The sequence below is a fragment of the Rhinoraja longicauda genome, chromosome 1 (genome assembly GCF_053455715.1).
Source record: "Rhinoraja longicauda isolate Sanriku21f chromosome 1, sRhiLon1.1, whole genome shotgun sequence".
Taxonomy (NCBI): domain Eukaryota; kingdom Metazoa; phylum Chordata; class Chondrichthyes; order Rajiformes; family Arhynchobatidae; genus Rhinoraja; species Rhinoraja longicauda.
Genome location: NC_135953.1, coordinates 58,356,019 through 58,374,091, shown reverse-complemented (window position 1 = coordinate 58,374,091; position 18,073 = coordinate 58,356,019). Strand labels below are relative to the sequence as shown.

At 39.0% G+C, this 18,073-nt stretch overlaps 1 protein-coding gene across 4 annotated transcripts in view; it reads left to right on the top strand.

The window, feature by feature from the left end:
- Window positions 1-18,073, top strand: part of tusc3 (tumor suppressor candidate 3) — a 318,808-nt gene that overhangs the window by 201,354 nt on the left and 99,381 nt on the right. For 3 of the 4 annotated variants that reach the window (XM_078398086.1, XM_078398067.1, XM_078398093.1), the window contains one exon: window positions 12,167-12,241. In XM_078398086.1, coding sequence (XP_078254212.1) covers window positions 12,167-12,241 — 75 coding nt within the window. The remainder of the gene's footprint in view (window positions 1-12,166; window positions 12,242-18,073) is intronic. The other variant, XM_078398077.1, reaches the window with a different exon arrangement.

The window sequence follows — 18,073 nt, the reverse complement described above, 5'->3', positions numbered from 1 at the left end:
TTTTAAAAAACGCCCCCCACATCTCTTTAAAATTTTGATGCCCTCATATTAAAGCTATCCCCTCTAGTCTTTGACATTTCCACCCTGAGAAAAAAGTGTGGACGCCTTCCCTCATAATTTTATATACTTCCGTCAGGTCCTCTTTCAACCTCTGATATTCCACAGAAAGCAATCCGTTTGTCCATCCTCTGATGACTAATACCTTCAAACCCAGCCAGCATTCTGTTAAACCTCTTCTGCACCCCCTGCAAAGTTTGCACATCCTTCCTGTAATGGGGTGACAGAAATGCACACAATATTCCAAATGCGGCCTAACCGCAGTCCTATAGCGCTGCAAAAGGACTTACTGACTCTTATATTCAGTGCCCTGACCGATGAAGGCAAGCATACCATACACCTTCTTTACTAATTTATTTACTCAGATTGCCACTTTCAGGAAGCTTTGGTTATGTTTATATATGTTTATCTTTCCATCATAAATTTCATTACATTATGCCACTCTACATTTACTTGTCTTATCTGCCCTGTTCAATCCCTATTACCAGACCGAATACCAAATCCAGCCTTGGTCAGGTATTTCAGTTAGAAAGGATTGGTGACATTGCTGAAACTACATTCCTCATCTCGTCTATCTTTTCCATCCAATTAATATCAAGATAGTTGAAATCCTCTATCATAATTATTCTACATGTTTTTCATGTGTCTAATAGCTATAGATATTTCTTCCTCAACGCGTCGATCAGGTGGACTGTACTCTGCACCTTTTATCCATTATTATATTTTATCTTTACACAAGGATTCTAGTTTGCCTTATTTATTGCTATACAATCTGTGTAAACAAAGTAAAAATGCTATTTAGATTTTTTTTAATTTACCTCACTCCTTCAGCTCACTCTCAATTGTCACTATTACCTTCTGCTCTCTTGGCCCCCAATTTCTATTGTAAAGTACAGAAACAGATTTGCTTTCCCCAATGTCAATAAATCCCTTCACTTATCAAATTCCTGAGTTTGATATTCTCTGAAGCATTGAAACTGGTTTCTATGCATTATCAAAACCCTTCTATATTTACATAAAACCCAAAGTTTTGCTTGTTGAAGAAGCAGTGTTCCCTGGAAATGGACTCCATGCTAGTTATTCAATGAACCAACAAAATCACATGATGTGAGCAGATGCAGTATAATATAGATAAATGTGAAGTTACCCACTTTGGCGGCAAAAACAAGGAGGCAGATTATTATCTTAATGGTGTCAGGTATTACACACAATCCACACAAAGCCAGCGAGACCTGGGTGTCCTTGTACACCAGTCACTGAACGTTGGCGTGCAGGTACAGCAGGCAGTGAAGAAAGCTTCATAACAAGAGGATTTCAGTATAGGAGTAAAGAGGTTCTTCTGCAGTTATATAGGGCCCTGGTAAGACCACATCTGGAGTATTGTGTACAGTTTTGGTCTCCTAATTTGAGGAAGGACATCCTTGTAATTGAGGCAGTACAGTGTAGGTTCACGAGATTGATCCCTGTCATATGAGGAAAGACTAGGCTTGTATTCACTGGAGTTTAGAAGGATGAGAGGGAATCTTATAGAGACATATAAAATTATAAAAGGATTGGACAAGCTAGATGCAGGAAAAATGTTCCCAATGTTGGGGGAGTCCAGAACCAGGGGCCACAGTCTTAGAATAAAGGGGAGGCCATTTAAAACTGAGGTGAGAAGTTGTGAATTTGTGGAATTCTCTGCCACAGAAGGCAGTGGAGGCCAATTCACTAGATGAATTTAAAAGAAAGTTAGATAGAGCTCTAGGGGCTAGTGGAAACAAGGGATATGGGAAGGCAGGCACGGGTTACTGATTGTTGATGATCAGCCATGATCACAATGAATGGCGGTGCTGGCTCGGAGGGCCGAATGGCCTCCTGCACCTATTTTCTATGTTTCTATGATAGCTATAAAGAATTTCATTTGATATATTGAAAGATTTTTGCTGTTCCAGCAATCTCAGAATGTATTAGTCATCATTATTAGTGAATTATTGTTAGCCTTTTATGTTGTTATTTTAAACATAACACTGCATGCTACCTTTTGCTTAATTCGGGCATTACATCCAGCACATTATTCAGGAAAGGTAAACTGCCCGATTAAAGCTCGGTTTTCACGAAATGCATGTTTTCAATTAGTTTCCTCCCAGTGGGAGATAGCATTACTGAAATGTCAACGTATACTGTACATTTAGTTTAGATTTAGTTTAGAGATACAGTGCGGAAACAGGCCCTTTCGGCCCACCGGGTCCCCGCCGACCATCGATCCCCGCACATTAACACTAATCTACACCCACTAGGGACAATTTTTACATTTACCAAGCCAATTAACCTACAAACCTGTACGTCTTTGGAGTGTGGGAGGAAACCGAAGATCTTGGAGAAAACCCACGCAGGTCACGGGGAGAACGTACAAACTCCGTACAGACAGTACCCGTAGTCGGGATCAAACCCAGGTCTTCGGCGCTGCATTTGCTGTAAGGCAGCAATTCTACCGCTGTGTCCTTCTTTAGCTTTCCTTCTTTTTGGCTTTGTGTGGATTCAGATATCAATAGATTGTGATTTTTTTTTAAACATATTCAACTTTGAGTGGAATTATCAGATGCTTTTTAAGGAAACAATTCTACAAATTGACAAGTTTTGTTATTTGATGACTTGTCTTTGGTACGATTTTTAAATCTGAAGAAACTCCAGTTTCAAACATGCTACCTGGCCAACTATTTCCAGCATTTTTATTTCTTATTTCTGTCAAGCTGTTAAGCTTCACTTGATTATAGTTTTCAGTTATTTACAGTGTAAGAACCACTGTGTTGTACAGCATTGCAACAGGTTCTTCAGCCCACCACTTTCATGCTGACCTTTTTGCCCATTTATACTCATCCCATTTGGCTGCATTATCTGCATATCGTATTGTACTTGCCTATTCAATAGCCTGTCTTAATGCCTTTTAAACATATTGATCATATCTGACTCCACTATCTCTTCTAGGCAGCATGTTCTAGATATTAATAACTGTTTGTATAAAAAAACTCTCCCCTCAATTGCTTTTAAAATTCTTTCCCCTCACCTTAAACCTATGCCTTCAAATTCAGGAAACAAATTTTAACTAGCTACCCTTTAATAATGTTTTATACCTTTGCTAGTTATGTTTCACCTGTCAGCATCTGCTCCCAATCTACTTTTGCCCAGTGCTCTCCTACTGTATTGACATAATTTTTAATTTTGTTTTACGTTAAAGTATTATTTTTTGGACAGTTTATATATTGGACTTTACCTATCAAATATATTTTCTATTGTGGATTCCACAGTTTAAGTCTCTTTTTCTCTTTGCTCATCCATTACTGTCTCTACTTGTCTCTTACTGTCATCAGGATCAATTGGTCTTCATTGTGCTTGGTTTCCAGCAGTTTGCTTTGGCCTACAAATTAATTTCTTTCGTTCCTTCCTGCCAGCTTTCATTAGAGAACGGTGCAAAGAAATGTGTGTTGAGGGTACAAATCTGTTTCCTAATGTTTGTTTCAGGTCCCTGCATGGGCTTGGTATCACACAATGTGCCTGCACTAGGTTTAATCATTGTTGCCAGGTCTGTCTTCATAAGTATATTCTTTATTTCTTGTAAATCAGTGTTTTACTTTATCATTGCATGCATTCCCTTTCCGTAATAGCTTACATGGAGGTGGTAAATAATGGCTCCAAATGTGTTGTGAGGATTTATAAACATTTCATTGCCATTGTGCTGAGGCGTGAGAAGAATTATCAGGAATAAAATCATCCAGCTGAAACTCATTGAAAATAATTCTTGAAAGATTAAATCGATTTGAAATTCAGTGTGTTCATTTAAGTTCACCTTTGGTAATCATACAACGGTGCAAAGGTATGATTACTTTGGTAATCATACAAATACATCCAAGGTCAGTGACGCCAAAGAATCTACTCAACACTATGTACTCTGTCTCTGGAATGAATTATCAAAGACAGCATAGCATGCAAACACGACTGAGGATGGATTTCTAGGCAATAGTGAAATTGTGGACTTGCATTCCCTTCATGTAGAAGTTCAAAGGACATCACATGAGAGCAACAGGCTTCCCCCTCAGACTGAATCACTTAAATTGAAGAATTTGATGGAGTTTGAAGAGGAAGCCCAAAGCAAGAGGAGCAGTTATTTATACAATGGATTGTGGAAATCTAAATATGTTAACAGTTTCCAAAACAAGCCCGTCTCCTTTTCCACAATGACCCAAAAGCCTTTTCTGCCCCAGTGTCAAATCCTCATAGAGTCAGAGAGCTATATAGCAAGGAAGCAGGCACTTCGGCCCAACTTGACCATGCTAACTAAATTGGCATTCTGGGCTGGTCCCATTTTCCTGCATTTAGCCCATATCCATCTAAACTCTTCCTCCATATATCTGTTCAAATATCTTTTGCAAGTTGTAATTGTAACTTCTTCCATAGCTTTCTTTGGCAGCTCCTTCCAGATACAGTCCACCCTCTGAATGAAAAAATTCCCCCTGAGGTCCCTCTTAAATCTCTCCCCTTTCACCTTGTGGGAAACTAGGAAAGATATTGTCGATAGCTTTTCAGGGATATTTGGTACTTCTTTAGCCACAGGTGATGTTCAGGAAGATTGGAGGTTGATTAATATTGTAACATTACTTAAGAAGAGCAACAAGAAAAAGCCAGAGCACCACAGGCCGGTGAACCTGACATCATTGGTAGATAAGTTACTGGAAGCGGTTCTGAGGGATAAGATCTCTCAATATTAGGATAGATGGCGACTGATTAGAGGCAGTTAAAATGGAATTGTACATGGGAAATCGCTTCTCACAAATTGGTCAAAATTGTTGGAAAAGTTAACTAAGAGGATTGAAGAGGTCAGGACAGTGAATGGTGTCTATATGTTTTTTTAGCAAGACCTTTATCAAGTAGGCTCATCGTAAAGTTGAGATCACATGGAATCAAGAAAGACCTGGCTAATTGGATGCATAATTGGCTTCATGGTAGGAATTATGGTAGAAGGTTATTTTTTGGACTGGAGGTCTGTGTACTGGTGTGCCATAGGGCCCATTGTTGTTTGCCATTTATTTAAATGATTTCAATGCGCTTGTACAAGGTATGGTTGATACGTTTGCAGATTACATCAAAATAGGAAGTATCATAGACACTTGATCAGCTGGGAATGTGAGCCAAGGAATTTCAAATGGCGTTCAATTCAGATGAGTGCAAGAAGTTACATTGCGGGAATTGAAACCAAGTTAGGACTTTCGCAGTGAACGGTAGGGCCCTGGAGAGTGTTGTAGAACCTAGAAGTATAAGTACGTACTTCTCTGAAAATGGTAGACTGGGTGGTTAGAATGGCATGAGTAGGAAGGAACTGCAGATGCTGGTTTAAACCGAAGATAGACACAAAATGCTGGAGTAACTCAGTGGGACAGGCAGCATCTCTGGAGAGAAGGAGTGGGTGACCTTTCAGGTCGAGACCCTTCTTCAGACTGAAGAAGGGTCTCGACCCAAAACGTTACCTATTCCTTCTCTCCAGAGATGCTATCTGTCCCACTGAGTTACTCCAGCATTTTGTGTCTATCTGTGGTTAGAACAGTGTTTGGCATGCTGGCCTTCATCAGTCATGGCGCTGAGTACAGGAGTTGGAACTTTATATTTCCATTTTACAAGATGTTGGTACGGCCGCACTTGGAATATTGTGTACAGTTTTTGTTATCCTGCTATAGGAAAGACATCATTAAGCTGGAATGAGTCCAAAGAAGATTTACAAGATGATGCTATGATTTGAGAGACTGAGATATATGGTTGGCAGGCCAGGACTCCTCGGAGCATAGGGGGACTGACGGGTGATTGTTTAATACTCATAAAAGTATATAAAATCATAAGCCGCATAGATAAGATGAATGCATAGTCTTTTTTTCGGGATAGGTTTAAGGTGAGAGGGGAAAGATTTAGAAGTGCCCTGAGGGGCACCTTCTTCACACAAAAGATGGTGCACGTTTGGAATGAACTGTCAAAGAAAGTGGTTGAACCAGGTCCAATAACAACATTTAAAAGACATTTGGACATGTACATTGATAGGAAAGGTTTTGAAGGATGTGGGCCTAATGCAGGCAATTGGGAGTAGTTTAAAAGGGCATTTTGGTCGGTATGGACGTGGGCCCTATTTCTATGCTGTATTACTCTATTGCTTTATGTCTTAATGTAATAAATGGCCCGCCTATTCTGTTCATGATTAAGCAACATACTATACCGATTGAATAATGCAGTGATAGCACTCAATTATCACACCTACATTACATATAAAGGGAATTTCTGGCTTTTGAATAACATTTTATACAATACAATTCCCACTCTTCAATTATCTGACGACCAAAACTAATTTTATTGTTCGTTATGTCATTGTAAAATAAAGTAAGGATTTACTTAAATATCTAATTTACTGTGCAATTACCTGGAATAGTCATAGATAACACTTAAACAAGAATTTAAATGACAATTATATCTGCTTGTGCTGTTCCTGCATTCCAGATGGGAAGATTATAAATTGAAGTCAGATTAATGTTTTTAATTAAAATTGTTTAAAATGTTGAAGTAAAATATAAAAACAGCTGTGATCCAGAAGAAAGACTGAAACTCCCGAGGCAGAAATAAATAATTTGCAGGAGGGATTAAAGAGTTTGTGAAAAGGGTAATAAAAAATATGGACATGTAGGAAGGAGATAGAAACGATACAATCTACAAAGCGATTGTAAGCATTAAAACACCTTCCACATTGTACATGCCACTTACCTTTCCATAGTTAAACAGTCCAAACAGTTGCAGTAAATTGTAAGCACTGCAAAATATTTTGATCCTGAAGAGCTTAAGGGATATGGCTGGTCAGCACAGACTCGGTGGGCTGAAGGGTCTGTTTCCATGCTGTATCTCTAACTAAACTAAATTTCAAGCATGAACTACTTCTACTCCGATAGAAACAAAAGGACTTGAATCAAACAGAATGTTTAGACTGAATGGTCACATACTCAAAGCAGAAAATAAATTCAGCATCCTAGAAAAGTAAATGCAACCAATTGATCCTGAGGTCAGATTCGCGACTGAGGGTCAGATCACTCAGCCAGTTTAACAATAACCAGTGCAAGGTGAATTTTAATAACATTTTATATTGTGGAAATGTTAGGGTACTGCTTTACAAAGATTAACTCAAATATGCAAGGAAAATGTCTTATTCCCCTTCACTTTAAATATGTATATCGATATCAATGGAGCCAGTGGTGTTTGGTGGTAATGGTAAATATGTGCATGTTGTGTTGCAGCTCAAATTGACATTTAACCTGGTTTTTTTAAACAAAGAATTTCCATTTTATCCTCATGGGTCTTTGTAGAATAAAATTGTGAAGTAGTTTGAAAAACCAATGAAAACTATTTAACAAATATTTACTGATTTTTAATGCTTTTTTCCATGATATTTATGAACACATGAAATATGATGGAAATGCAAGAATGTCCATTAAAAGGGTGATTAATATGGTTATGCAAATTGGGACTATTGTATTGCAATAATTCATTATTTTTTTACTTCAAAGTGCTTCCTTTTATTATTTTCGAAGATTATTACTTTCAGTTCATTAATTAGAAGATTTTTTTCTGCTATTCCATGTTGTGTAAATTCATCCATTTTTTATGACTCCTGAATTTTTTTAATCAGCACTACTCTTTCAGGGATAGATTGCAGAAGCTGCGGTTGTTCTTCATGCAACTGCAAAGGTTGAGAGAGATCTGATAGAGGTGTTTTTGAAATGAAGGATCCAGAGGAAGTGAATAAACTGAAATTGTTCTCATTGACGAAAGAGTCAAAAGCCAAAGGATGCAGATTGACGGTAATTGCCAAACGTGACACAAAGTGCATATTTTTACACTACTGATGGTTTGTTTTTGGAGTGTACTATCTGGTAGGGGTGAACAGGGATGTGGTGATGTGCACTGATACAACAAACCAAAGGATAGCTACATCTCACTAAAACTCTTGTTTGTTTGTTTGTTTGTTCCTGAACTACAGCCAAAACGGTACACGATAGCGCGACAATTTTTGGCCCACCTTACTCACCGTCGTCCCTTTGGTGCAATAGGAGAAGTTTAATTGAAATTGATGTTATATTTTTAAAGTTATTCACATTTTAAAGTTTAAATGTATCTCCTAGGGAGGGAGGGAGGGAGGGGGATGGAGGGAGGGAGGGAGGGGGGCGAGGGAGGGAGGGGAGGAGGGGGATGGAGTGGGGGGGAGGGGAGGGGGAAGGGAGGTGAAGGGGAGGGGAGGGAGGGGGGAGGGAGGGAGGGGAGGGGAAGGGTGGGAGGGTGGATGGAGGGACAGGGTGGAGGGAGGGCAAAGAGAGGGGGCGAGGGGAGGAGAGGGGGGGTGGAGGGAGGGGGAGGGAGGGGGGTAAGGGAGGGGGGAGTGGGTGCTGCACCAATGCAGGAGAGGTTTGGGCCCAACGGGTCCACTTGGTTTAGTGTTGACTGAAGCTCACTGGAAGGGCTTGTGATCCTAGTGTACAATTGAGCTGTGTGCAATGTGAGCATGCTCCCATTTGCAAGTGGAAGCAAAAGGGAGCCTGGACAGAAAGGAAATAATTTCTCAAGACAATGATGTGCAGGCCAGGGAGTAGGTGGCTGATTTGCTTTTAGACAGAGCTCAACTGGACTCACTGGACTATATTCATATGGCAATCAAGTCACCACAGACCTCCTTGGGTATTCATATTAATTTAAAAAAAGATTCCAAGACATTTGGATGCAGCTAGTTTACAAAGACAGAAAAATGCTTCCCCCAGTGTGCACAATGTGCCAGCCAGCTGCTCTATCTGATTGTGTTGGATTCATAGTCAGTTTCTAGTGAAACCCTGCATTACTTCAACAATCTTTCAGCTCTTTATCTTTGTTTTGCACTCAATCATTGTTTTTGTTTTCGATCATCTTCACATTGCAAATCTCTTCTTCCAATCACAGTGCCTTTCCTCGTCTCTACTGCACTTGAAAGCCAACTGAGGAACTTTATTTTCAATTGATCTTTCAGACCACCATTTCATTCTTTCCCATCCATTCATTTAGCTCCAGGCATTTTCCATTTTATTCTCCTATCTGCAAAAAGACATGGATGATCCTCCAGATGTGAGGAAGGCAGGTTCAGGGCAAATATTTGTTAAATCATTGATTCATTGCTAAGCTCAGTTAGCTTTGCTGCTCCATTCAAGTGTTATTCATAATGATGGAGAGTATCAGTGGGCCGACCATTCAGAATCAGTTACGGCTCAACAAGTCTTTTGTAACAAACACAAATAAGTGCTTCCAGCACAAATTGTGGGTAAAAATCAGCTCCAGTATGAAATGCATCTTCTTTAACTTGGGACACTGAGGCCAATGAAGATACTCACCACAGCACTGGCTGCATTCATGTAGGTTTAACATAGGGTTTTTTGACAAGAGGGGTGTAGAAAAGATGCAAAAAAGATTTTATTTCCTCTCAGACGGTTATGGACCACTTTTCCTTAAAGGGTGCTGGAAGCAGCATCTTTGAATACAGAGGCAGATAGATACTTTTTTTAAGCAAGTCAGTGAAAGGTCACTGTGGTTGGAAATGCCAAATGGAGGTTACAATCAGATGTGCCATGATCTTTTGAAGTGGTTGAGTAAGTTTCAAAGGGTGAGTGGCCTACTCATGCTCCTAAATTGAATGTTTGTAATGAAATATAAAGTCCAGCTATTTTATATGAACAATAGTTACTTCAGTTGAGTGTATCTAGTAATTTTTTGTAGTAAGCTGTATATATAATAGGCTGCTTCTAGCAGAAGTGGTTCACTTTCATTTAGTTGATTAACATTGACATTGGGGGAATAATGTCACAGAATGAGAACATTACAAGCTGAGAGTAAAAATTCAAGCTAATAATGTAAGAACATCTGATCCAAATATTTGGTTCACTTTAGCTTCAATAAAATGAGTGTTTACATTTGTGTTCTGAATGTGCCTCTTTAATTAAACAAAGAATAACAGCTCCAGAGCTTGTCCCTTATGATAGTGGAGTGATTAGAGCTGCCTTAATTGCCCTGCAGCCCTTTGACCAATGGCATTGCATAAATGAATATTAGCTTTATTAATCTGCACTGTGTTTTTGTCAAGGTCTTGACCTTTTGTCAGGGTCACTTTTCTGACCAGCACTGACATAATGGGTTAAATGGTCTCCTACTTTATTGTAAATTTTCTGTGATACATACTATCATTTCATGAAGAACAACATATTTAAGGTGCAGTAATATTTCCGTCAGGTTTTAAGCGTTATATTCCAATGCAACTGAGAATGATTCAAAGGAATTAGAGAGATAACACATCGATCTCAAAAATGTTTGAAACAAATTGCAAAATAAAAAACAAATACAAAATAATCAGAAATATTGACCCAGTCTTTTGATATGTAAAATGTTATCAATTTCATGGAGAGCTTGAGTAAGTACAGGGAACAAGTCTTTTGCATGGAAACTAATCTATTGTAAGGGCTTACATTATATTTAAGCAGGTAAGAATAGTTGCAAGTGGTTAAGGAAAACCATGTAGAGCAATATTTCAGTACATCAGAATATATCAGTTATGGATCTATATACCTATCTAAGCATTTAAATTTTCCTCCCAAGTCATTTAAAATATGAGATCTTCTGTTCAGTGTGCTGACAGAGCAGGTTTTGTAAAATTAAATTGATCAAAAAATTGAAGAAACTTTCAAAACAATAAACAGTTCTAAATTGTGTTTCTTAACTTTTTTTAGAGTCATAGAGTGATACAGTGTGGAAACAGGCCCTTCGGCCCAACTCACCCACATCAGCCAACAATGTCCCAGCTACCCTAGTTCCACTTGCCTGCACTTGATCCATAACCCTCCAAACCTGTCCTATCCATGTACCTGTCCAACTGTTTAATAAACAGTGAGATAGTCCCAGCCTCAACTACCTCTGACAGCTTGTTCCATACACCCACCACCCTCTGTGTGAAAAATTACCCTGGATTCCTATTAAATCTTTTCCCCTTCATTTTGAATCTATGTCCTTTGGTCCTCGATTCCCCTACTCTGGGAAAAAGACTGTGCATCTACCCGATCTATTCCTCGCATGATTTTGTACACCTCTAAAAGATCCCCCCTCATCCTCCTGTGCTCCAAGGAATAGAGACCCAGCCTCTCAAACTCTCCCTATAGCTTACATCCTCTAGTCCTGGCAAAATCCTCGTAAATCTTTTACTGAACCCTTTCAAGCTTGACAATATCTTTCCTATAACATGGTGCCCAGAACTGAACACAATATTCTAAATGTGGCCTCACCAATGTCTTATACAACCGCAACATGACCTCCCAACTTCTATACTCAATACTCTGACTGATGAAGGCCAAAGTGCCAAAAGCCTTTTTGACCACCTTATCTACCTGCGACTAGACTTTCAAGGAACTTGTACTCCTAGATCCCTCTGCTCTACAACATTACCCAGAGGCCTACCATTTACCGTGTAGGTCCTGCCCTTGTTCGACGTCCCAAAATGCAACACCTCACACTTCTCTGTATTAATTTCCATCAACCATTCCTCCGCCCATCTGGCCAATCGATCCAGATCCTGCTGCAATCGTTCACACCCATCTTCACTATCTGCAAAACCATTAACTTTTGTATGTGCTTTTTACTTTCCTTACTTTTCTTCCAAAGTTTCCTTGCCCATTTTAGTGTTTATAGCTGCTTCATGGCTCCACTAATTTGATTATAAATTGAGTACCAATTAAACTTTATGTAACCTATCCTATTACAATGTGCTCCCAATTAAAGAACTGATCAGAGCAAAATTAAATGTTTTGTAACGTACTGTGGTTGACAAAATCTGCTTTGTGCACAAAAGAAAAGTGCAAGTGGTGTTTTTAATGTTACTCTAAGCTTGATACAAGCACATGACATGGTACTAAATCATGTGCCTGATTTGATGTGGGACGATGACAAAGCATTTTTATCAACACCAACAATTTGAATAACATATTAATGAAATATTTTTTATGGTGCTTCATTTCTATCAATTCTGTTGTTCCCTTGACAATTGCTGATGCTGCCATCACCATGGGAATGGTGCTTCTAAATGAAGCTGCGACATCCAAAGGAGACGTCGGCAAAAGACGAAGTAAGTTATGACAACAATTTGTATCTTACGCCATGGAAATATATTTCAAGCGGTAACGTGTGGAATGTCATGTGAACCAAATATGTTTTGCCAAAGGATCTAATCTAAAGTTTAAATATTGGATTTGCTGCTGTTACTACTTTATTATTCTCATATTTGACTGTGTGGTGTCTGGGAGAGCAATCACTGAGAAATTGCTGAATTTTAAAAAAAAATGTTTTTCAAAGTATTGAAAAACTTGAAGGGTTCTTTTAGTATTCAATATTCAATTATATTCAATTGAGTATTATGATTCATGTGGATTTTCATTGTTAAAAAGAGATTTTGACTATTTTGTTCTGATGGAAGAGCATTGTAAAGCAGTTTGGCAATTCCCACTATCAAATTTGTTAAAGATTACATCAGGGCAAACATATTTGAGCATTGGTGAGGTTCTGTGTCGGTAGAGAGTGACAGATAGATTGCAGGTCTGTGATACATTTGCCAACAAAGTACATCGCAAGGTTAGGTGAAAGTTCATTCTACCACAGTAGAAAATATTATTGGACTAGTGGAGCTAAATACAGAGAAGGTAAGATCTTTGGGATTAGAACAATCACTAGATTTGTTTTCAAAAACAAACTGCTGGAAATGCTCAGCAGATTTGGCTGCATCTATTGGAAGTATAACAGTTAAACTTCAGGTCAAAACTCTTTATCAGCACTGTCGTGAGATGTGAACTTTCTTTCTCTTCGCACAGAAGTATCCTGACTTGCTGAATATGTTTAGCTTTCTCTGATTTTATTTTTAATTTCCAGCAGCTGCAGTGTATTTAAATCTCAAATACCGAGATTTATGTTGCATTCACCTTCCTCCGGCATTGTTCAACTAATAGGAGAGATTTTTCCATCAAAATAACATGGAGGTTAATGGTGCTTGCTATTATTTATGCACAAATTGTACTGCAACCTCAGGAAAGCAGTAGTTTCAGTTAAAATGGAATCACAGAAGTTGCCATAAGTGAACCTCCTCTGAATGATGGCCTGTTATGCTTATTCAATAAAGTCCATTGAATGGGAAGAAAATGATTATTAGCATTGCAGTCTAAGCATAAGCAATCATTTTTTTTTCTTTCTCTTTCAAATTTCAGTCTAAGGATCGTTCTATCAATATGATTGTTAGTTATTGCCAGTGTACATTCTCGACTGAAAATTACAGGTATCTACCACAAACATGGCATCCCATTCCTTGTTGTTTGAACTAATTGTTTCTAGGGTGTAGGATAGCACAGGTGCATGGGTGATCGCTGGTTATAGAGTCGGTGGCCCCAATACTGTGGGGCCTATTTCCACACTGTATCTCTAAACTAAAATCAGCAGATCAGGCAGCATCTCTGGATGAGACGGATTGCCGACCCAAAACATTGCCTGTTCATGTCCGCTTGAGATATTGCCTGGCCCAATGAGTTACTCCAGCATTTTGTGTTTTCTTTTTGTAAAGCAGCATCTGCAGTTCCATGTGTCTCCATTGTAAATTCACTATTGAACAGATAAAACTTGCTCCTTTCGTCTCTTCCAACCATAAAATCTGGCTTTACCAATACTACTTTCTCACTCTCTCTATAAATTAATTGCTTGTTTTCCAGTGCCTTTTTAAATATTGAAGTGCATTTTATGATAGCTGCCTTGCACAAAAACCTGATCACATCCGTTTTCTGCATCCATGGCTTATCTTGACATTATAGTGGCATTAACATTGTTCATGCCTATTGTCATTGGGAACAATATGACCAAAGGTCATAGTCCATCCCAGCAGATGACAAATGTCTGGTTCATTCGTGCTACGATGTTTCCTTATAATTCAGCACTTCATTCCTTGCATCATTATGGTAAGCAGGGGTATGGTAAGCAGGGGTATTTTATTTCCTGCAATGAAGTATCTAAACTGCATATGGTGTTCCACACCTGACGACCATCAGCCTTTAAGAATGACATTCTTTTGCGTTTTGTTTGTGTCCAAAATATAATTTATGCCCTTATTCTTTTTTGAACAAAAAAGCCATTTCCATTTTAATTGTGTCCAAAGTAGACTGCCCAAGTTATACTTATCATCAGGGTTTTGCTTTACTGATTAGAATTTTGTATTCACTCAAGCACCCAAACGTGAATTTAGATATTACATATATCCTTAAATTTCAACAAATTAAAATTATACAGCTTATGGGAGTTACTTCCTCTCATTTATCCTTAGGAGTTGCCTGACATGGTGGGTGGGCAGATTGTGAGGTGGTGAACTCTCTTAAGCTTGAGTAAAGCTTTTTTGTGTTCTGAATTATGGACTCAATATTCTTAATATCATCCTGAATGCTGCTTCTTCACTTTAACTGGTCATGCACCAGAGATTCCCAGGATTCAGTGGGGATGTTATGTTTTTAGAGTCATAGTGAAAGAGTCATACAATGTGGAAACAGGTCCTTCGGCACAACTTGCCCACACCAACCAACATGTCCCATCTACACTAGTCCCACCTGCCTGGATTTGGCCCTGGTTCTTCTAAACCTGTCTAATCCATGCACCTGTTTAAATGATTCTTAAACTTTGCGATAGTACCAGCCTCAACTACCTTCTCCGGCAGCTCGTTCCATACACCGACCACCCTTTGTGTGAAAAAGTAACCCCTCAGGTTCTTATTAAATCTTTTCCCCTTCACCTTGAACCTATGTCCTCTGGTTCTCGATTACCCTACTCTGGGCAAGAGACTCTGTGCATCTACCTGATCTATTCCTCTCATGATTTTGTACAACTCTATAAGATCATTCTTCATCCTCCTGCGCTCCAAGGAATAGAGTCCTATCCTGCTCAACCTCTCCGTAGAGCTCAGGCCCTCGAGTCTTGACAACATCCTCGTAAATCTCCCCTGCACCCTTTCCAGTTTGAGAGTGCCTTTAAGTAGCTTTGAGCTTATCCCTGAATATTTTCTTCTTGTCTGCCTAGTACTGTCTTTCCAACTAAATGAGCAATTGTTTTTAACATGCTGAACATACTCCTGCGAACACTTTATATAATAACAGGCATCGTGATAATCTAAAGATCCAAATTCAATTCATAAGCATCTGCTTTATCCAACTCCTTGTATAAGACCATTTGAGAGGAGTGTTAATACTGTGATTCCCCTCACTGGTACTTGGTGATAGTTCTCTGCCTTTCTTTTCAACTACAATCCAGCTTTTCAGTTGGTCACACACAAAGGCCAGAGAAAAACCTTCCATTGTACAATTAATCATTTGAAAACAGAATCCCTGACATCTGGAATAAAAACAGGAAATTCTGGAAATCAGGCTTTACTCTGTGGATAGAGAACCAGTTAATGTTTTATATCATTAAAACTAGCACAGTGGAAAAAGCCAGCTTGTTTTCAGTCGCAGAGGGAAAGGAATGGAGAGAATAAAGGTAGGGTGGAGATCAAGTTCTGAAGAAAGGTCTCGACTTGAAACATCACCCATTCCTTCTCTCCAGAGATGCTGCCTGCCTGCTGAGTTACTCCAGCATTATGTGTCTACCCTGGAGATTAAGGTTGTCCAGGTGACACATGCTTTCAGAGTCATCCAGTGAATACACATAAAAATAATAAAATAAGAATATGTCGAGAGCACAGAACAGTTACTCAAAGTCTAAAATAAAAGAGAATACTGGAAAAAACCTGACAGACCAGGCACCATCTGTGGAGAGAGAACAGCTGAACTGAGGTGGATAACTTAATAATTGTCTGAAACAATTGAGTTAAATACTGAGTCCTAAAGCTGCCATGTACCTTGGTAGAAGATGAGTGTCTGTTCCTTGAGCTTACAAAGGACCTCATTGGTGCAGTGTATGAGGCAAAACACAGATGTCGGAATTGGGAGTAATGGCAGTGGAAGCTTTGAATTGCTTTTAAAGATTTAACAATGGTGTTCCACAAATAACCTGCTCAATTGCATTTTATTTCTCCATTGTGGAGGACTGCACATTTTGAGCAATAAATGTGGGCGGCCACGATGGCGCAGTGATAGAGTTGCTGCCTTACAGCTCTTGCAGTGCCGGAGGTCCGGGTTTGATCCCGACTACGGTCTGTACGGAGTTTGTACGTTTTCCCCGTGACCGCATGGGTTTTCTCCGAGATCTTCGGTTTCCTCCCACACTCCAAAGACGTACAGGTATGTAGGTTAATTGGCTTGGTATATATGTAAATTGTCCCTCGTGTGTGTAGGATAGTGTTAATGTGCGGGGATTGCTGGTCGATGCCGACTCGTTGGGCCGAAGGGCCTGGTTCCACACTATATCTCTAACCTAAACTAAATGGACCACAGTAGATCGGAGTGCAAGTGAATTGCTGCCTTATCCGATAGCCTAGTTTATGCATTAAAGTACCCTGTACAAGACAATACCATCTGCTCGTCTTCTTCACGGTACAACGGTAGTATGTTAGTACTGAAATTGGCAAGAACCTATTTTGAGAAAAATCTACTTCTGATAAACTATTTCAAGAACCTTTATTTTGATCTTTCTAGGCCTGCAATTGTTACAGACATTTTAAACTTAAATATTATTTATTTGTTTCCACTGTTTTCCAATTGGCCTTTCAATCAAATTCATCCAGATTTTTAAATATTTGCTTTTGATTATTTTGATAGTTAATCATGGCTTTTTTTCCTTCTATGATTATGCTGATGGAGTCCATCTTGTTGATCTGAATCAACTTCAATTTTACATCTTTCCCTGTAAGGCTTGCTGTGTGCTGACTCAGGAAACCAAGGGCTTCCTAATGACTCTATAAGTTTAGAATGTATGAATGATGCCAAGCATGATTTTTCTCAAATAGGCCTTGGGACAGAAATTTCTTAACCATTCTTTGTAATGGCATTTAACATATCACTGCCTCAATTATGATAATAACCCTATTCCATGATTTAGTGAAGGGCTTGGATTGCTGCCCAGAAGTCGATAGAGTTCTATTAAGCTACACTTCTACTGGCTAAATGGGATCACTGAAATTTCAGGCACATTGCTTATGACTTTCTTACTAATAATGAAACCATTGAAATCATTCTATGCTGCAATTTGCTTTTTATATAGCTCTCAAAGGTGCCTTCATAAAGAAAATTAATTGTATTCCATGCATCATCTTCTTGCAAATTCTGTAAAATAATTATTGCTTGGCTTCAAGCTAACATTCCCCAAATTCCCATAACAAGGACACAAAGTTTTCTTTGTCAAACTGAAATGCATCTTCAGTGGATTATGCAATGTTCTACATCATAAAGAAATATGCATGCCTTCAAGAGAAAAAGCAAGTAGACAACCTTGACTGGAAATAAAAACAAATAACGAATAGAAACAAATGCTGATAATTTTGAAGTGCCAAACAAAGTTGATCACTATTGATGAATATCCCATCATAATGTAATCCACATGGCATTGCAGTTACTGAAGCAATAAGGGATTAGGTTCCTTGTGAAAGATGTCCATCACCCACTTCCTAGAGATTTATATCATCTATAGTTAGACGCACAACAAAATATCTGCTCTGTCTCCAGTGGGCAGTTCCAGTGACACTAAAGCTCAACGCCATGCAAGGCAGAGTAATCTACTTATTGGCACACATCTACCACCTTAAACATTTACCCATTTCATCACAATTGGCACACATGGATGGCTACAGTGTGTGTGTGTGTGTTCATGTATAAAACGTTTTGTGACTTCTTGCCAAGACCTCTTTGATAGTGCATCGTAAATACGGTGGCACAGCAGTAGAGTTGCTGGCTTACAGTGCTGCCAGAGACCTGGGTTCAATCCTAACTATAGTTGCTATCTGTAC